Genomic DNA, 23,144 nt, shown 5'->3' on the forward strand with positions numbered 1-23,144 from the left:
CTCTCCAAATCCACCAAAGACCAGAGAAAAAAAGAGTAGTATTGATATTTTTCCATTCAGATATCCATTGTTTAAAGGATGAACAGTGAACATCATTAAGCTGTAAAGTTTGCCAAATTGCACTAACTTTTGGATAATCACGCAAACAATGAAGGACAGTTTCTGGAGCTAGAGAGCAACGTGGGCATAAATCAGAAGAAGAAAGTCCACGATGATGTCTAAAAGCAGCAGTTGGAGGAGCATTATGGAGGCAAAGCCAACAAAAAATTTAAAAATTTAAATTTCTCAGGTATCTAGGTTCTCCAAAGCCAGAGCCACTCTTCAGTTTCTTCCCAATCATATTTGTGCTTGCAAAGCCATAAGTAATCACTACTAGAAGAGTAAATTTTTGAATTTGATGCATCCCATCTCTAACCTGTTATGTCCCCAGATTCCACATCAAGATTGTAAGAATTTATATTTAGAGACAAAACATCAAGTATAGTAGTGTAAATTCCATTGAAATTCCAACAATCATCTCTCCAAAGATCACCAATAGCAAGGTCAGTGTTCTGCAATGTGGACATATGGCAACTCATTTGCAACGGCACCTTCTCTTCTCCAAGAATCAAACCAAAAGGAACTATTTAAAGAACCAATACACTAAGAAAAACCCTCTTTCAGAACTTGATAAGCCTTCACCATACTTGTCCAAACATAGGAAGCATTCTTATAGAAGGACAAACCTCTGCTCTTATATTTCATAGCAAGCATTTGAACCGAAAGTTTCTCTGGACACTGAAAAAACTGCCAGACAAGTTTGCCTAACAGTGCTATAGTGGCGCAAGCAGGGTCTCTAATCCCAAGTCTACCAAACTTCTTCGGGGTGACCACTGTCCTCCAATTGACAAGACTCATATACCTTCCTTCAACCTGGCCCTTCCAAAGAAATCGGCGCATTAACAAAGATATCTTATTAGTTACATGGATAGGTAAGAACGAAACCTGCATTTGGTAAACTGGTAAAGAGGCCACAACTGAATTAATCAAACAGAGCCGCCTGGCCCTATTCAAGAGACGCCCTTTCCAATTAAGAAGCGACTCTTTATTTTATCCACGATACTATTAAAGAAAGCTTTGGACACCCTCGAGTAATTAATATTGACACTGAGATACTTTCTAAGATCCTGGGTGAATCTGATGGCAGAAACTCCGATAAACATCTCTTTCCTTTGATTAGAAACATTTTTGGAATAAAGAGCTTTGGATTTATATATATATATATATATATATATATATATATATATATATATATATATATGATGAAGGATTTTTTTAAAAAAAAAATGTACCCTAAATTCTTTTCAATGTCCACTATATACGGAAGATAATAGATAACCTTTACTGAATTTATCTATTTATCTATTCTTAATATATAAAATTAGATGGATAAGTTTAGCTATATTATTTTTAAGACATATTTTTCCTTCTACTAATGTCATGTCAGCCAAAATAATTAAAATCGCGACTCTACTCGTAGAATCGCACGATTCTGCGATTTTGTTTCTCCCTATCGTCTCGTCTATGCTTCTCGTCTTCCAGGAAGCAGCTCCGTGCTGAATCGCCGAGGAAACACGCTCAAACGCTGGAATCGCGAGTTTCCGGCGAGGTTGCGTTCTAGTTTCAAAAAGGCTCCAGAAGCGGTTTTCTTGGCCCAAATTGCAACCAATTCAAACCCTAGAGCCCAATCTAAAGTGAGGAAGGTAAATGTCCCTACAAATTCTTCTTGAACGGTTTACCCTAGAAATTTTCCTCAATCTATGACTATCTTTTCAGTTTTCACCTCATTCAATTTATCACTTTCTCTCCCTCTAAACTCTGAACTCCCTTTGAATTCTGAAATCAGCAAATCGGAGAAGAAAAGTTGTGCTACCGTGACCCCTAAGGCTTGTTGCGGTGCTCCTGTGAGTGTATCTCTGCCTTTCTGGCTCTTTCTGACTGCAACTGTGACTGCATTGGAAGGTTGCTGACTTAGTGTTGCTGATGCTCTGTGTCATTGACTGCCGGTTTTCATGGTTGGTTGTTGCTATCTACTGCGCTCTTCGCCTCCCCTGTTTAGTGATTTTAGGTAAGCCTTAAATCTAGTTCGCCTCCCCTGTTCAGTGATTGTTCATTTTAGTGGTTTGTGTTCACAAGTCACAACAAAGTTGTTCTTCACTTCTTTGCAGGTTGAATTTTTTTTGTTGAATTTTATTTAGCTGAAAACTTGAATTGTTAATTTATTATTGTGGCATTGGACATAGTTTGCTCACTATGACTACAACAGAAAGGAACAATTTCAGCCAAAAATTTTGCACTTTCCTTGGTTGTAGTTGCTGATATCAATTATATAAACAAACTGTTGAATAGGGTGGAGGAAATGAACGATGATTCGTATCTCAAAAACATAAAAATCACATTTCAAGAGTTTGAAGCCTTTGCAGAATTGCGCAAGCAGTTGGAATTCTTCTCCCTAGCCATATTCAGCTATGGGAAAATTAGTGGAGAGTTGACAAAATCTGATTTTCAGAGAGCAGCATCACAAGTATGTGGCATCACTATTACAGATGTAGTTGCTGACATAATTTTTCATGTCTTTTATGCTAACCGGGATGAAAACTTGAGTGCTGATGAGTTTATTAAAGTTATACAAAGAAGAGAAAGCAGTGCAGCACGTGAAGGCATGGGGAGTTTGTTATCTTGCTTTTGGAACTGTGCAATAAAGCATTCATCAACTAAGCTTCAAAGTTGATGATGAATTAATCTAATTAAGCATTGCAATGAACTCAACCATATGAAGCAACACAGGATGAAGATTCATCATTCATTACCTTAGCAAGGAAAACTTGCCATAAACACTATCATCATCACATGATTTTGCTGTGTACTCAGAGATGTATAGTGTTCAATTTTCATTTTTTATCCAAGATCTTTTCCTTTCTGAAAATTTGTATGATCATTTTTGTACATACTGATAAACCAGCTATTATTAAATATTATTGCTTCTAAAAAAAATCAAAAACTAAATACTTATGCTAGAAAGTGAAGGGATACTCTGTAAAGAATGATTGAAAATTTTATATTATGGTGTAATACACAAGGTAATTAGTTATTCATTGCAGTAGTTTAGTTGTGAATAAAATTTATAAATTTTATATTTTATGTCCTATAAATCTGTGAGTTGTGAATTTGTGTTTTAATTTGTGATTGAGCTTTGTTATGAATTGTGACTTTTGACTTGTAAATTTGTGTTATCAAATTTTTTATAATTTCTAATTTTATATTTTACGAGTCACGTTTACGTTCCGTCTTATGATTCAACGACTTACGATTTTGAACTAACTTTTCGAGTCGAGGTAAAAACTACGAGTTCACTACCTTATTGTCAGCAATATTGCTTACTTTGCAAAATTTTAGAATCAACATTTAATTTTTGTCAAATCAATTATTATTTCTAAATCAGCAATATATATATATATATATATATATATATATATATATATACAAAAAAAAACTAAAAAACACCAATAATTAGAAATTAATAGTGTCTAATCAAATTTGTAACCTACAAAGACATTGAATCCATATTCCAATATTTATTATATCTTACTGTTATAAACAATACAAGAAGTTTATAACCCAATAATTAATTTTTATAAATAACTCATTAAATGTAACAAACACCCATATTACAAATATCATAATAATATTATTAATCATAATAAATTTTACGTTACAAATATTTAAATTTCATACTATTTGACCTACTTATATAAGTCTCTTATATAACTTCCTTCAAATAACATAACATCAAATTTAGCACCAAAAAAAAATTATTTCCAAAATACATAACATCTCAAACTTACTCAAGCATCATTCTTTGAACAATATCACCAAACAAACAGACAATTTGTTTATCAAAGTTTGCATGGTTCGTCTATGGAAAACATTAACACCTACAAATGAAGAGGAGCCTCTTTACTTAGAAACGATTATATTAGATAAAAAGGAAACAACTACATTTGTAGCACATATAATCAAACACCACAATTTTCAATAATAAGGTAACTCTATATATTTTTTATAATCCCATCTATCAAATTCTTAGTTACTAATCCAATACTTATTTCATATCAAAGTGGAGTTAAACCCCAAAATGGTCCCTAAGATTGGCGTCGTGCACTAAAATCGTCCCTGAGATTTCAATTGCATCAATTACGTCCTTGAAATTGATAAAAGTGCACCATATTAGTCCCTGACCTATTTTCCATTAACGACGTGATGGCATGGCTTGATGGCGTGGACTGTGTTACGGACTCACACGGTCCAGCCCGATTATCCGGCGGGTCGGGAACACTGCCTCCGACCCAAGCCCGAACCATCTTCCATGATAGGAAAATCCAGCAGGTCGGTCGTTCGCGTCCGACCCGAAGTACGCGCGACTTGCCACTACGCGGGTCAAGTCACCACACCTAACAAACCGGTCGGGTTGGTATCCTCGGGGCAGCACCCGAAGCCCGGAACGACCTGCTCCTCCCACGTGGACTAGGACAGTTCACAGAAGCTTTTTGGACAGTGGGCTAGGTCATTTATGGGCCCACCCAACACGGTATATAAGGGGAGAGGTGACCTCTCCCCCCAAAGTACGTAACACATTACCTAATTTGGCTATCACCTCGTACGGACACTGACTTGATCGTCGGAGTGTCCTTGCAGGTGGCCACCTCCCTTCGTCCACACCACCTCCGGCGTCACCAACTTTCAACCCACATTTCGCCCCCCGCTCCGAGTCTATCCGAGGCCTCACCCTCTCATCCTCTTCTCGTGACCCGACATGCCGAGCACCCGTTATTCCCAGGTTATGAACAGACTGTATGTGACACGTGTCACTTCATGATTTGGCCACGTGTAATAATATGATGATATGGTGACCAGTGACACGTGGCATGATGATGTGGATGGTTGTGCCACGTGTCACAATGTTATTTGGTCACATCCATTTGTGCCACGTGTCGCAGTAGTATTCATCCACATGTCATTCATTATGTCATCATTGTAGATGCAGTAAATTAGTCCCTCACTTTATATTAAGTGACTCATTTTAGTCCCTAAAATTGAATGTCGTGCACCAAACTAGTCCCTTCACCATTTTTTCTCATTTTTTTAAATTTAAAATTTTCAATATCTTGGATGCACTAATTTCAATTCTATTTTTTCATATATCATTTAAATACAAGTGCTTTTATAAAAAATTTTAAAATTTTAGTTTTAATTATATAATTTTTTTAATAATTTAACATTGGTAAATTTGTAATATATAAGTATGTTATTATAAAAAAATTATATAATTGATTAGACACATTTTTTTTATAAAAAAATATGTGTTTTTAACAAAAACTTAATAATTAAAATAAACATTTTTTTCTTATTAAATACACGTTTTTGTTAGGTTTAAATGAGCTAGATTGAAAGCACTTCAAGCACTGTCACTACCATCTCCGACCTCTACAGTCTAGACGAAAGAGGTCAAAGATGGTAATGAGGGAAGCTTGAAATGCCTTCACATCAACTCCAAGACGGCGGTTAGGGGTATCCGCAAGAGAAAAAATATTTTATAAAAGCACTGAAAGAGGTCGGAGATAGTAGTGAAGGTGTCTGAAATGCCTTCACGTCAACTCCAAGTCGGCGGTTAGGGTATTCGCAAGAGAAAAAATATTTTATAAAAGCACTTTTATTTAATAATATATGAAAAAATAGAATTGAAATTAATGCATTCAAAAATATTGATAGTTTTGAATTTATAGAAAAAAATGAGAAAAAACTGGTGAAGTGACTAATTTAGTGCACGACATTCAATTTTAGGGACTAAAATGAGTCACTTAATGCAAAGTGAGGGACTAATTTGGTGAATCTACAATGATGATATATTGGACGACACGTGGACGAATATTATTGTGACACGTGGCACAAACAGACACGTGGCCAAATAACATTGTGACACGTGGCACAACCATCCACGTCAGTATGCCACGTGTCACTGGTCACTGCATCATCATACTATTACATGTGGCCAAATCATGAAGTGATATGTGTCACCTACAGTCCACGTCATCAAGCCATGTCATCACGTCATTAATGGAAAATGGGTCAGGGACTAATATGGTGCACTTTTTTCAATCTCAGGGATGTAATTGGTGCAATTGAAATCTCAGGGACGATTTTAGTGCACGACGCCAATCTTAGGGACAAAAACTGCTTCAAATCTAATGACACTCCAAAAAAATTTGTGCAACCTCACACTTATATTTGAAGTCAAAATAAATGATTTTAATCTCAAAGAAGATTTTTAATAAAACAATTTTACCAAGACATCATTTTTGTTTCTAATTTAAATTATTCATTGATTATAGAAACCAACTTTGCCAACACTAATATCATCAAGCGAAAATCACATACCCATTATGAGATTAAGGAGAAAGAAAATCATACAAATTCAAGATACGTCTTCGGAAGAAGAACATATATGTAAAGATGGAACAAATAACACAATAAAAAGTGCATACAACTCAACAATTCATAAAGAACATGTCTTCATAAGAACATACGACAAAAAGAAAAAAACAACTCTAACAACAACCAATAAAAAAAAGGAGGACGAATGCCACATAAAAAAGACTAAGTCCATCAACTAAAACAAATGCAAAAAATCAAACTACCAAATAAAAATATCACTTTCTACAACTCCAACATCCAAATCTTTTGTAATACAAATTATTTTAAATAAAACACCTTTTAAATTTAACTTTAATTTTTTCACATATTTAATTTAATTCTATAAAACATAGCAATTTTTAATATTTATTATATACTATTATTAATTTACGGCTCGCGTATCGCGTCCGTCTCATTCTGAGTCTCATTCTAGTTATAGTTTAATTATATCTCATTTTCATCCCCTCTCGCTCCCACATTGTCTTCAATTCACCTCTTATTTGATGCCTTTTCAAACTCAATAAGATTAACGTTTCAAAACCCCAAGTGAGGAATACTATATTTCTCAAGAGCCAAATGTAATTTAATTTTATAATAAAAATCATACTTACATACATGCATAACAAAAGACAAAAAGAACGGTGAGGACTATTAACAATGACTTAAGTAGTGACAATATGAATTCAAAGCATGCACAAAAGTATAATAAAACTATACGTCACTACACTAAAAACAGCTGAAGTAACATTTGGCCTCTATATTTTGGTGTTTCTGCTATCTTTTGGGGGATACCTTAGTTACTTCTTTGTTTCTTGTAGCCACATTGAGAAAGCATCAAGGGTTTTTGTGTCAGCCCTGTAATGTCTCTGTGTAAATTCAAGAAGACTTGCCCATGTAAAATCTGGATACAGCTTTGGATTTTCCTTGTTAACAAGATCTTTTGGTGAAGTTACCACTTTGTCCATTCTTGGACATAGAAAGAAAGCAAGTGATTTCCTCACAAGTTTTCTGTTTACAACTGCTCGGTGCATGCAACTCTTGTAAAGTCCATTTGTTAGAGCCTGAAACCAAAGATTGAGAAAACCACAAATATTATGTCAAGTTTATCAAACAATCTTACTAATATTCTATGTAAATAATTTCCAATTTTAGAACTTCTGGACTTATTGAACATACCTTACTTATTTTTCTCTTTTACAATTTAAAATCTTATTATCAGAAGTTCTACTAAAATTTGTCTGTTTTAACATAAGTGTTACTTCATTTTTGGACCCAAATTCAAGACTATATATCTAGAGACCTTTCTAATACATGCATCAATTCGCAACTAAAAAGTTACAAAATATGATACGTACCATAAATGTGTCACCAATGTTAACAACAAAGGTGTCTTGTTTAGGGTTAACTGAGTACCATTTTTCATCCACAAACACTTGTAGGCCTTCAACTTGATCTTGGTGGAGAATAGTTAGTGAGGTAGGGTCACAATGGGGTCCAGTTCCAAGAGCTAAATCAGGTCTTTGGCATGGTGGATAGTAATTTAATCTCATCACAGAGTCATTCCCTTCAAAGAAATCTCTGAAGTACTTGCTTCCAACACGTAAACTCATTCCAAGAATCTCCATGATCCATAAAGAAAGATTGTTCATGGCTTCACAATAATCTTGGTAAACAACCCTTAAAAAAGGTATGAAACACAAATGAGTAGTCATTTATTAGAACAAAAGAAAACCATGTTTTTTGATAATCAAGAACAGGTCACTAGCCGATTCAGTTTAAAAACCAATTGTTAGTAAATCGGTCAAAACTAGTAAACTAGTTGAATCAATCTCTTCCCCCTTTTTTTTTTCTCTACAGAGAATGTTGTTTAAAAGATTAATTTATAAAAATATATTTTTATATCTCGTTCAACAGATTAATATACCTTTGAACCTCTAACTTCTTCTGTTCAATAATCGATACGAGTTTTGAAAACTTAGGATAATATTAAACATAAAAAAAATTAATGAGCAAACTTTTGAGCTTTGATTCAAAGAATTCTTCGTTATGATTAAAAAAAGAAATTCGCTTACCCAAATTGTCTAAAATCTTCTCCCATAACACTAAGGAAATATTCCTCAACAGTTTTCTTGGATGGATCAGAGGCAGAGTAACGGAAAGAAAGTGTTTCCTTCCAAGGAAGCTTGGAAGGGAACCTTTCAGTGAAGCTACTAGCATAACCACAATATTCTCCAATTTTTCTCTGAGCTCTTTGCTTCTGAGGTAGCTTCAAGCCGAAGAAATCGTCCATGAGCTCATGTGCTCGAGCTATTAGCTTCGCATTGACTCCATGGTTGGCCACAAGAAAGAATCCATGCTTCTTGCATGCCTCATTCACTTGCAAACAAGCGTCCAACACGGCTTCCATGTCGCCGGAGAGAAATGCCTTCAGATCAATGGTTGGAACTTGGAATTCTGGTGGCCTTGTTAGACATGGCTTCTCATGTTCAGGCCAAATGAATTGAGATGGAATGTTGGGTTGGAATTGCATGAAAGATGCATCAAAAATCAAATTTTGCACTTTTTTTTCATTCTCTATTTGATTTTGAGGAGAAAAAAGAACTGCGGAAAGAGGATGAATTTGCATTCTTAGAAATGAAGAATTAAACAAAGTGTTTTCGTTCTCTAGAACCTTTTTTTGTTACAAGCGATTAAAAGTGGCAAATTTTGAAACTTTAGAAGAGTAGTTTTGGTTTGGTAGTTGAGGGAGTGAATTTGTGTTTCTTACTTATAGTAGTTTGGTTTCTGTTATTGAAAGAAAAAAAATTGAGCAAGGTACTTAAATAAAATGATTAGAAACCAAAATTATTAGATTACAATTTTTTGAAATTGCATACTTATTTACAATTTTTCTTTATCTAATGTAAGTCGTTATCGGGAGTAGCGGTTTTGAGTTGAATGTAATCTGTTGGAGTGGGAAGCGGATTATGTAGAAAAGCGTGCTGGCCAAAACTGTTAGAAGATGTAGCGATTTTTGAATGATCTGTGTCATGTATAAATCGCTACTGTCTATAGCAGTTTATGAACAAATATGCAATTGCTGTAAAGGTGCTGTGGTTTATGTGAAGGATGGCTATAAAACCGCGATAGCTAGTAGCAGATCCTTCATTTGATGTGAAAAGAAAATTTGGTTAGAGAGAGGAAATTCTTGAGAGAGGGAGGAGGAGACTGGATTTGAATTTGGCTTCTTTGGAGCATGCATATTCAAGTGAAACCAAAGCGGACGAAGACCACTTGTACCAACTCAACGGCGTTGTCCACGTTGTCGGAGACATCAATGAAGAGGTTAGTTTGTTTTCTTTTTAGTATTAGAGTTTAGAATATAAAATCTAATATTTAGAGTATAGGAATTAGAATATAGAATTTAAGATTTATAGTTTAGTATTTAAAACTTAAGATTTAAATTTAAAAGTTTAAAAAAATTCAAAATTTAGACTTAAAATTTAAAAAATGGCACATTTTGTTACTTGTTCTAAAGTACATTAGTTCTATTTTTGTATGTAAATAGTAGTACTTATTTTTCAACTTTATTAAAAATTAAACTCAAAAAAGATTTAACATACAAATTTAAGAGAACTAAACTAAATATTTAGTTAATGTATATATTAGAATTATCAGTAATTTATTAATTAGGTTTTAATATGTTAGAATTTTTATGTTTGTTATTCTCAATTCTAAAAGATTGGATAGATAATAGCTAGTAGTTATTTCACTAGATTAGGATATATTTAGTAATAATTTATGGTTTAGGCTTATAAGTATTAAAATTTAATTACAGTGTGGTTATTTTTATCACATGATGCAGTTAAATAAGTGTATTTACAGCATTCGAAGACAATAGAATATGCTTATGCATAAAAGGATCATATCTTATTTGGAAGCGGGCTAGCTTGTACCAGTTGGCTAGATTGAACAGTTGTTGGTTCTGGTTGAATGAGCCTATAATCAACGCATTCATTGATAGGTGGCGTCCTAATACGCATACCTTTCATATGCCATTCAAAGAGTGCATCATCACACTGCAAGATGTGGCATATCAGTTAGGATTTTCTGTCAATGGAAAGATTGTCAATAGATGCCTCACTGACTTCAAAAATTTTATAGAAGATGGCAGACTAGCTTGGGAGTAGTTTCAAGAGTTATTTGGCAAGCTGCTACCACCGAATAAGGTCAAGTAGATGACAGTCCACTTCACATGATTCCACGAGAGGTTTAGGGTGCTACTAGCCGATGTGAATGAGCATACTGTTCGCATATGCGCGCGTGCCTGTATCATGATGCTGCTATCCACTCAACTGTTAGGTGACAAGAGTACGAATCGGGTTCATATTCGATGGTTGCTATTTGTGGCAAATCTTGATGAAATGGGCAATGATAGCTGGGATTCAACCGCATTGGCATGCATGTGTCGGGTGGCCTTTTCAGTCCTCATAACATTAAACCAATAGTCAAATTTTGCCTCAATCTTCGTATAAGCAGCATTCACAACTAGCCGTTTTGCATCCTGACCTTTGAAATTGAGGGAGAAATTAGCGGCGACATGACGAATGCAAAATGCTTCATATGCCTGAGGAGGTAGTCAACTACTATCCAGTGCTTCTAGTGCAGCCTTGATACCATTGTGTCTGTCAGAGATCACCAAAATACCTTCTTGTAGAGTCACATATTGTCACAGGTTGGTCATGAAAAAAGACCAGGACTCTGCATTTTCTCCTTCCACAAGTGCAAACGCAATGGACAAGATATTCGAGTTTTCATCTTGCGCAATAGCAAGAAGTAAAGTAACTCCATACTTGCCATATAAGTGAGTACCGTCAATGCTGACCAGTGACTTGCAATGTCAAAATGTCTCAATACAACGAGAAAATGACCAAAATAGACGATTATAGTACACAGTAGATTCATCAACCTAATCACCAACTCTAACCAGAGAAGTCGTCAATAGCGCAAAATTTCCCCCATGGTAGACTGCACACCAAGGATCCAACGGGACAACTCGCTATAGGACTCTTCCCAATCTCCATAGATCTGTGTTATTGCATTCTATTTTGCCATCCATACATTCCTGTAACTATGCCTGAATCCATAGGTTGCTTTAGTAGCTTGCTACAACACCTTTATTGTAACCGTAGCATCGGTTCTAACCAACAAAAAAATCATTGCAAAAATAACATGATAATCAAGCTGTCAGTGATCGTTTGAAATCGATGTAGCTAAGCAAATGTGAGGTCCATTGTACCATCTAACCTCCCGGGTACTCTTTTGTTGCCGAAGTGTGATGTGAATCAACCATGTACAATATTTACCGAACTCCTTGCATCTCCCATGGCACTTAACTGACTCTATCACCTTGTACTCAATTCCACGATGGATGCTATAATTCTTTACACTCAACACAGCTTCCTCCTTACTTTGAAAAGATTGGCCAATTTGAAATTCTGTAGCAGCATTTTCCTCATGCAATCCTTCACCCCCAAAGGTAGGATCTACGTCTGGCTGTTGGCCGATGGCTTCTAAGTTCAAGGTTGAGAAATGTGGAGGATATTGCTGTGTATTGGAACTCGATGGGCCATGATGTGTAGATGGATTACTTCGAGTATCCTCATCAACAATCCCCAACAATGTCAACAGGCTCTTCGTTCGAATCATCCTCTCGCATTGAATTTTCAACTTGATTCAGTCCACCATCACCTGCAAAATCAGGAATCAGACGGGGTGAACTAGCCATCCCAACGGCAACAGATGGAGGATCAACCAACAAACAAGCAGGTACAACCACATGCATTGAGGTCGAAGCACCCCCCAACATAGTTGAATGAGGATTCGTCGGATCCTATCACAAATGTATCATACTTCACACCAATTGATGCAATAGTAATATGGATCTTGTAAAATAACTTCTTCACTCACTTTGTCCCACACACCCTAACTTTTGCAATACTGAAAATGACACTCTACTTTAATACAAATGCCATCCACGGGTATATATATATAGAGGTTCCAGGCATACATAATTCACTACAGGGTGCAAGGGTTTAGAGCATAACATATTTCTTCATAAATCGTTATAGACAGTAGCGGTTTATGCATAGTACGAATCACTCAAAAACTACTACACCCTCTAGCGATTTCTAGTCAGAACGCTTTCTTACGTAATCCATTACACATTCTAGGAGATTACATGCAACTTAAAATCGCTACATCTTATAGCGATATATATAAGAAAGTTGCAAACATGTATGTTATTTTAAAAAGTTGTAATCTGGTAATTTTAGTTTTTAATTATTTTATTTTTATAACTTGTCCAAAAAACTTATCATAATTTGAGCATTATCGTTTTTTTCCTTATATAAATTCTTCGCTAAATTTACTAATCTGTCACACATCTAAATTTTATTTAAAGATTTATCTTTAATCAATAAATTATTGTATATACAAAAAATATTTAAATTTATGATATTTATTTAAGTAAAAAATAAACCAATTATGGAGTCAATCTAAATTATTCTCAGTTTTTCAAATTTTATCAATAGAATTTGGATAATGATGATTGTAAATTAAAAAGAAAAGCAAGTGGTGTAATGGAGTTTAGAGAAAAGCCAAGATGATTCATTGGGGAAGTCGAGGAACAGATATGAGCATCTTAATCATTCGAATTATTGATGTATAGTTTGGTTCAATTTCTATCTCTATCAATCCTCGTGTGTTTATATTGTGTCTTCTATCTTTTTATAGATACGTATCATCATGGCACTATTCATATAAGCATATCATATGGGATAAAGATTCCCGAATAAAATAATAGTTTTATTTTTTTATTGAGGAGATCTAAAATAAGACTACGAATACAAATATGCAATGTGCAGCATAGGTGTATATATGTAACTATAATGTGCTGAAGTAATAACGCCTTTGATACATATTTAAATTATGTATTAAGCCATTTCATTATACATTGAATTTGAACCATTAATAAAATTTTAATATATGATGCACTAGTTTTTACACGTACATCACAGTATTGTCCTTAATAATAGTATGACATATTATTCGGATATTTTTAAATAAATAAAATAAATATTTTATTTACAGATATAAGCAAAGTTATTTAGAGTGTTTTTATTGATTTCTATAACATGTCTTATCTCATTTACAGTGTAAACGAAATAAGTATGTGCATATCTTGTTTACACTAAAAACAAGATAAGATACGTCAGTAAGTACACGTATCACGTTTGTATACGTGATCTGACGCGTGACTTATTTCGTTACGGTGTAAACGAGATATGTATGCACTTATCTCATTTACACACGTAGCGTCTATATAAGTAACTCGTTCACAGCACCTGTAGTGTCACTATTATACCATTAACCTTCATTTCTCTCTTTGTCGCACGTTTTGTTGATATTCTTGAGATACTTGGATGTTATGGCGTGCGCAAATGCACGGCACGATGATATCAACTACCTGAATTCTATTTGGCACATCGTGGGAGCAATTGACTTCCAAGTCAGTGTTATTGTTTTTATCTTTTAAATAAATAAGCATATGCGTTTATAGTGAAGGGTACTTTGATAGATTTGGTGTTGTTACACATGAATAGAATAGATTATGTTTTGGTAATATAAAATAAGTTAGTTGACAAGTTATTAATATTTGTTAGGTGTCGAATGTATTTTTAATAAATATTAATTTACTAATTAATTTAGTTTAATTTATTCATTAACTGCGCTTATTACGTTATCTTATTTCTTTAAGTCGAATTTTATACTTTTAATTTTAATTTTGAATATATTAGAGAACTTAGTTTAAAATCCAAAATTTTACAAGTGAAAAAGATTTGTTATTAAAAGGTTTTATTTTTTAACAAATGCCTCGCCTACCACTTAGACGGGCGAGCCACACTCTTGCACCATCGGATGCCATTGTCCTTTACTTGAATGAGGTTGGGTTTGGCGACACGGTGCAGCACAGAGACTTCGTATTTAACAACTCCTTGATCACTGCATTCGTGAAGTGATGGTGTTTGGAGACCCACACTTTTCACCTGTCATGGGATGAGTACACCATCATCCTACAGGACGTTACGTACCACCTAGGGTCATGCACACACGGAGAGGCAATAGGTGGGTGCTTGCATGACTTCTAAATTTGGTACTAACGCCCAACATGGGAGTACGTAAAGAAGCTCATAGGTGTCAGGCCTCCTCATGCTCAGCAACAGGGTGCCCAGAGGAAGAAGTCGTTTAGTATCAAGATGACATGAATTTGGGACCGAGTCAGGCACATGCCAGCAGTGCAGATGCAGCCACCCTCTGTCAGTACATGAGGTGTTACATCTTCTTGCTGATCAGGGGTTACCTAATGACGGACAAGTCAAACAATCAGGTGCATATCAAATGGTTGCCACTTTTGGATGACTTCGCTAAGTGTCGCGGTCTGTCTTGGAGATCCATAGTATTTGCATGGACGTACCACTCCTTATGCCATGCAGCACATTGAGATACGACTGACATAGCTGGATGCACTTTGTTTCTGGTCTTATAGATATACCATAGGTTTTCTCAGTGGTGTCCACTTGAGAGACAGATTATGAGATTTTCCCTAACAGTGAGGTAACTATTTTCATTTACGATTTTTATCTTTTGTATTTATGCAATTAAACTTTGTATTGCATGGAGTGAGACAATTTGATTGTTGCATATGTAAATAGCTTGATAGGCATGTCCCAGCAGAGTAGGGACCAATATGAATAGAAAATCCTCCGATGGTGTACGTCATTAGATCGATTGCAATTGCATGAGGTACGCGCATTTGTTTTATTTAGTTGTCGACAAACGTTTAGTTCTCCTACGTTATGAATTTGTGACCAACCCTAAACTCCACACCATTGTCTGTGTTATAATCGTCTGCACCCATATTGGGAATAGAGATACCTCATGCATCGTGTCCAAATCCAGTGTATGATAGTGGATGGGTACAGCTGATAACTCTAGAATTGATTGCGGAGCAGGCAAAAGGTATCGAACTGATCTACCAACCGGAGCCTCTGGTACAAACTCATCCTCGTCATCATTCTCAGATGAACCACTTTTGTTGTTATCGGCAACATACTCTTCATCAGACTTCTTACCATTCACGTCTATGTCTACCGCTAGTCTAGAATAGTGTAGGGATGGTGGTGCAAGAGGTGGATCATCTTGGACGTAGGGGTGGCAACGGGACGGGTAGGGGCGGGTTTTTGCTCTACCCGACCCGCCCCGTCGTACAACAACCCGCATAGAATCCGCCCCACTTCTACCTGCAAATAGTAAAACGTTGAACCCTAACCCGCCCCTGCGGGTACCCGCCCCGCCCCTATAATTATTAAAATCCAATAAATAAAACTAAATTTCAAAATTTATATAACCATCATTACATACATAACATAAATTAAAGTAAAAATTTAAATATGATACATTATTATTAATCATTTACTAATTATTTTACATATATATTATACATATTATATATTAAAATTATATATATTATATATATAGCGAGGCGGGTATTACCCAAACCCGACCCCGCCCCGCCCCTCCCAAGAACCCGTCCCGGTGCGGAGCGGGTAATTACCCGCCCCGAGCGGGTAGGGGGTGGGTATCCGCAGGTTTGGGTGGTATTGCCATCCTTATCTGGACGAAACTTGGGCTGCCGGAACTACCACCACCATCATAAACCTCCGCAAAAAGCTCATCACTTGTTCAGCCATGATTCTCACGTGAACATCAGACATGAGGAGCACATGCTCATCGCCATCGAATCAGAACAGACAAAACCGAAATACATCATTTTCTATCGGTGCTAGTATCTTGTACCTAACTCTTCCAACCTCTTTTCTCTCATTACCACCGAAGTGCATCAATATCAGACTCTTTAACTCAGACAAAGAATCTGCTCTCCAAGTGCGCATCAGACTAGAATTCTCATACTCAAATATAACTCCAATGTCATTGTTTCACATGTGACAGTTGAGATACAATGTTACCACAAAAAAACTACTACCACTCGATATTTCTATTAAATTTATTGAAAGAAATGGATGAAAAGAAGGATTGAGATGTTTGTGGAAAATATCAATAGTTTGTAGATCTTTTTATAGCGGATTTACAGTTAAAATGAAATAAGTATGTGCATATCTTGTTCACAAGGTAAATAAAATACGTAGAGGTCGCTCTTTCCTATGTCTCACATGTAAAAACGTAATATGTGTACTTGCTTACGTGTCCTATCTCTCGTTTATAGTGTAAACCAAATATGCACATACTTATTTCGGTTACACTATAAATGAGATAAGACATGTTGCACAAATCGATAAAAATATTTTAAACAATCTATATTTATAAATAAAATTTATAAAAAAATCCATATTATTCATGTGTGCATGTAATATTCTAATTGTTGCTAACTATAGGGATGCAAAAAGTACTTAGAATAAAACAAAATAATCCAGCAGAAAATAAAAATACAAAAGCAAGGATAACACGTAACCAAACAAAACACAATCCACAAGCCACAAGGTATGCAATTATCATCAATTATGCATGCACATTATGGAAAATGAATATTAAATTAAAAAGTTAGAGAAGGAAAGGCTCTTATTAACCCATGGATATTCCTCTTACTAGCCAATTAATTAATACAACTTTTATTCGGCAAGAATTCCGTGAGTACTAATATACTCAAGTGTGAACACAAAAATATCAAATAACATGTATTTCTATGCCAGGGTTGCCAAATATATAATTTAATATTTTTTTAATTATTTTAGTAATATAGATCATATATTATTTCATTCTAAAGATAATATAAGTATTTTTATTCTAATGAAAACAAGCAAATCAAGTAGAAGATTACAAATGAAGACAACAGCAAATATCATTGAAGAAAAGGAGAAAAAATAATCTCTTGGGTTCAAATCAAGTAATAAATCGTACAAAAACAATAAATAAATAAATTTCTTCTCTATTAACTTGTCAAAAGAAAGAATTTTGCTCTTATTAGAGCATAAAAGAATAATCTCTTACTTTTCATAATTTAATTATGTTTCATTCTCTATAACATCATCACATCAATATATACCATATGAATATTATTCATGAACTGATCCAATAATTCTTGTTAAAGTAACTAATGATGATGAGTTTAAGCCTAACATGCACATACATAATTCATGTGCTAGATAGATTTTCATGTCTAGTACCTGGACCAAATCCAATCAAAAAATAATAATGAAATAAAATAAAAACATGCCTTTCTTTCCCTATTTCTTTTAATTCCATAAATATTAAGAAACATATTCCGGCCATTTGGGGTTGTAGGATTAGGTTTTTTTTTTTTTTCCTCTTTACAGTGTGTATGCCATTATATTCAACCTTATGCTTGAGCTCCACTGCACCCATTGAATTCAGACTTTGTTTTGTTCGTAAGTGGCCACTGTTATTAGCTAAGATGTGATCCATGAAAAGACGGTCTATGCAAATATTGCGCTTTATGCCTTACAGCCTTTATAGATACTATACCGAAACAGATATATAGAGACAGAAAATCATATTTAGCATATAATGAGACGTCAAGAGTTATTAAACTAATATATTTTAGTTTTATATATTTTTCAACAGAAAAGAGACAAATAATAATAACAATACGTACAACTTGTCTTATCATTTTTTTATTGTTCTTATTAATTTTTAGAGAAAATTACACTTTTCTTCCCTACGAGATACTAAAATGACACTTCCCTTCCCTCTATTTTATAAATATACATTCTTCTCCTTTCTAACTTTTAAAAAACCTCCTCTTTAATCTATTTTAAATATTTTTGTGTTAACTAATGTTAATTTTATCCATTTTTAAAAAAAAAATATTTTTTTAAAAAATACCCATTAATAAAAATTTTATTTTTTATCATTAAATTTTGCTTACCAAAATATTTTTTAATAAATTATTTTTTTATTGATTAAATTGTATTTTTTTAAAATTTAATAATTATATAATTTTTTTCTAAAATACCTTTCAATAATTTTTTAATTATTAAATTATAATTTTACGAAAATTTTCGTTAACAATTTTTTTTATATTTTACTATTAATTTTTTGATATTTATATATATTATTTTAACATTAAATAAAAAATTTTAGTAAGATTATTTTTCAATATCAACATATATTAATTGTTATATATATTAACAGTGGTAAAATTTTTAAATTTAATATTAAAATAATATATATTGATATCAAAAATTAATAGTAAAATATAAAAATAATTGTTAACAAAAATTTTAGTAAATTTACAATTTAATAATTAAAATTTTATTGAAGGGTAGGTATCTTAGAAAAAAATAATTATTAATTTTTTTAAAAGTATTTTAATAAAGATACAATTTAATCAATAAAAAAATAATTTATTAAAAGAGTATTTTGGTAAGCAAAATTTAATGATAAAAAATAAAATATTTATTAATGGGTATTTTTTCAAAAAATAATTTATTTTTTCTTAAAAATGGATAAAGTTAATATTAGTTAACACAAAAAATTTAAAATGGATTAAAGAGAAGTTTTTTAAAAGTTAGAAGAGAGGAGAATGTACATTTATAAAATAGAGGAGAAGGGAGTGTCATTTTAGCATCTCGCAGAGGAGGAGAGTGAAATTTTCTCTAATTTTTATAATTATATTTTTATTATTATATTTTTTAAAATTTGTATGTGGAAAAGAATAAAAACAAATTAATTTTTTACAATTTATTCTTTCTTGTATTTAGTTTATAATTTATCATAAAACAAAATATTTAAAATACTCATTTTATATTTTTATTCTTTATCTTACTTTTAATGTCCTGTTTTATTATATTCTTAGAATTAAACAAACCCTAAGTCTTAATGCTAAGAGGTCAAACTTAAAATCAGCCATAAAAAAGATATAATAAGACTTATATTTCATGGTTATATATGATATTATTTTTTATGTTATTTTGTATACTCAAATTTTTTTAACGATTAGATAGAATATAAGATAAATTTATTTCATACTAAATTGAATAATAAATAAATATATATTAACTCGATATATAAAATAAAATGAGTATTAAATATCAAAAACAAAAAAGCAAAAAACAAAATTAAAAAATAGTTTATTAAAAGTAAGAAAATAAGATTATATAAAAGTTAGTTAAAAACTCCACTGATATTGGATTAGTGCATGCATCACACAATTTTAAATTAAAAAAATCATTAAAAAACTCAGAGAGAGAGAGAAATAGAGAACTAAAGCAAGTTTTTTTTTTTTTTTTCATACTCCGATGCATCACATAACTTTATATAGTTATATTAATGTTTGATGTCTATAAGATGTGTATATTAGATGAATCTAAAAAAATGAAAAGCATGGCCATTCGTCTAGTGGAAAAGCACAAAACTAAGCCATAGATTAAGCATTGGATCCAACATACACACCATGATGATCATTGGTGGAACAACTAGCACCAACTTTTCTTTCTGAGATATTGACAATAAGGACAAAAATATTTAGCTACACGTGTTTTAAAGATACATGCTAAAATTATTAATTAAAAAATTATATAAAAAATTATATAAAATTTAATTTTTTAAACAATTATGTATTCAAAAGACCTCTCAATCATTAACACAAACATAAAAAAAAGTAAATGAATAAATTTCAAATTATTATTTTAAAAGTTTAATTAATAATTCAGTAAAATTTTAATAAACTTTTACAATTTAAAATTTATAATTGTTAATTTTTTTTAAATGTTTTTATGGTTACGGATCTAAGTTTTATTTAATGAATTCGAATCTCGCTTAAGCAAACTAGTGAAAACTAATTTAAATTGGTTTATAATTTTTTTACTAGATAAAAATTTTCAATAGATTTTACTAACCGTTTTGTTGAAAGAAGAAACAATTTATTTAATGGATAAAATATATTTTTTGTTCATAAAGTCTAGTAAAAATTTTAAAAATACTTCTAAATTTTATTTTGTTTTAGTTTTGTCCAAAAAATTGTCAATTTGCATTAAATATTTTTTTTACAGCTAATTTTTCAAAAAATTTTGAACCAATTCAATAATAATTGCATAAGAATAACCTTCAAACAAATTAAACATAGTTGTCATGCATTATTGTTGAATTAGTCTTAAATTTTCTAAAAATTTAGCTATTGAAGATATACTTGATGCAAATCGAAAACTTTTAAAACAAAATTGAAACAAAATAAAACTTAAAGTATATTTTTAAAAATTTTGTCAAATTTCAGGAATAAAAAATATACTTTATCCTAATATTTCCTTTTGTATTTGATGTAAAATAAAATTTAAAATATTTTAGAGAGAATATTCTAAAATTTTTTATTCTTTTTCTTGAAGATAACTACTATAAAGTAGGGATAGCAAGCGGGAAAATCCGCCCCGCCTCGCCTAATGAGGCGGTCATAGAATTCCACCCCGCCTCGCCTAACTGCTGGTTGCCTGGCTAAGCCCGCCAAAATTTCTTTTTTTTTTACTGTTGCCTACTAAATAATATATATAATTTCACAACCATATTAATAAATTTATAATTTGTAAAAGTATAAAAAAAATTATATTTTTTATATTCACAAACATTAAAGTCTTTATAATTATAAATATTGTCTTCAAAACAAAATAAACATAATCCAAAACATAATAAATATTGTCTCCAAAGCAACATAAACATAATCCAAACCACTCAGTTTTCATTCTTATACTCTTGTAAGTTGGATTGGGAGTAGTTGTATTTTAGCAAAAAAATTAAAAAAATACCCTCTTGCCAAAAAAAAACTAAGCCCGACGGAAAGCCCGTCCCACCCCGCTGAAACCCGCCAAAACCCACAGTTTAAGTGATGCAGGTTAGGCGGGCTTTTATTCTTTGGCGGTCCCAATTTTCCAACTCGACCCATCTTTTGCGGGTTAGACGGACCGACCCGACAGATTTAGGCCCGTTTATTACTCCTACTATAAAAACCTAACTAAAAAAAATCCTACATGAGTGATTCAGTTTCAAATTTTTAAAGTTTAATAATCTAATTAATAATATAGTATTATAAAATATTAACATAATAATTAAACCTATTTTACATAAAATTATTCCGTTTTTTTTTCTCTCGTAGTGGAGTACAATTTTTCTCTTTATATATAATAATTAAGAAATTCTCCATTCCGTTTCTTTTTTTGCTCCCTCTAATTTCTCTTTATCTAAATAAAAGGATGATTGAATAATCAATTTGGTTAGACATAGATGCAGCTCATTGATCATTATAGCTTTCCGTTTATAACCATAGACAACGAAGGAAGCAACCATTGTTCCTCAAACTAGATTGTTCGAATCTATCAATCTATTTTTATTATATAAAAATTAATATTAATTTTTTTATATTGAATTTAAAACATGTTTTTTCTTTAATAATACTTGTCAACAATTTTAATTATTTAGTAAAATTTGAAAATTAATCAACCATCTTTGGTAAAAGATTAAAAAAAAAACTCTTATCTATTATTATTTAATTAAAATATAAAATATTAATAATAATAATAATAATAATAATAATAATAATAATAATAAAATTTTCAGTTATAAATATTAAAAATTTATAATTTATACATGTTAAGACTCTTACTACATTATTTCGTCTACTTATTCATGCTACATAAAACTCTTATAGTCTTACTATTCTTTATTTCTTAATCTCTCAAACCAATTGGCAAAAACTCCTCCAAATTTAAATTTGGCAGATTTTTTTATTAAATAGATTCAAATATATCATAATTATAAAATTAATCTATAATTTTATATTATATTTTTAGTATTTTTAGATATATTCAAATATATTATAATTATAAAATTAATTTATAATAATTTTATATATTTTGGTGTTTCTCATTCTTATTTCTTTTTATTTAATTATTTGCAAACCAAAAAAATTTATATAAAACACAAAGTATGACAACTAAAACAAATGTAAAAATAGAAACAACAAATGAAGATATCATTTTGTACAATTCTAATATAAAGACCTATGCCTTTTCTTAAAAAATGAATGAATTTAAATTCTTACAATAATAAAATATATTTCATTTTAAAGAATAAAGTGTAATCTCTCACCTTTGAATGGTTTTTCTCTCATATTTTCTCTTAGTCCTACTTATGGAATAAATAGTAAGAAATCACACTTTATTCTCTAAAGTAAAATTCAAAATTTAGAGAATTCAAATTCTTTAATTTGTATTATATTTTAGTTAAATAATTATATGGAATTATATATAAATCATCAAATAAATGTTCTACAATATATTTTTAATATAAAACCATTCAAATTTAACATTAGGTTATATATTACCTAATCAACCTCTACTATAATACTTATTAGGATACACTATATAATATTTGAGACATTAGTGACAACACTTAAGTAGATCACAAACAAATAGCTGGTTTTTGTAGATATTCATCAAAGGATTAACATTAACAGATACAACCTCTTACATAAAACTAATTCCAATTGTTAAATCAACATAATAATTACT

General features: G+C 31.8%; 1 protein-coding gene across 1 annotated transcript; it reads right to left on the minus strand.

Annotated features, from left to right (window-relative positions):
* Window positions 1–7,104: 7,104 nt before the first annotated feature.
* On the minus strand, window positions 7,105–9,231 carry LOC130976369 (gibberellin 20 oxidase 1-D-like). Its single transcript, XM_057901217.1, has 3 exons — window positions 8,583–9,231; window positions 7,866–8,187; window positions 7,105–7,571 (listed from the first exon to the last, which is right to left on the minus strand). The coding sequence occupies exons 1-3, from the start codon at window positions 9,134–9,136 to the stop codon at window positions 7,308–7,310; spliced, it is 1,140 nt and encodes a 379-aa protein (XP_057757200.1). The 5' UTR covers window positions 9,137–9,231; the 3' UTR covers window positions 7,105–7,307.
* Between the last annotated feature and the right edge of the window lie 13,913 nt (window positions 9,232–23,144).

The sequence above is a fragment of the Arachis stenosperma genome, chromosome 4 (assembly GCF_014773155.1).
Source record: "Arachis stenosperma cultivar V10309 chromosome 4, arast.V10309.gnm1.PFL2, whole genome shotgun sequence".
Lineage (NCBI taxonomy): Eukaryota > Viridiplantae > Streptophyta > Magnoliopsida > Fabales > Fabaceae > Arachis > Arachis stenosperma.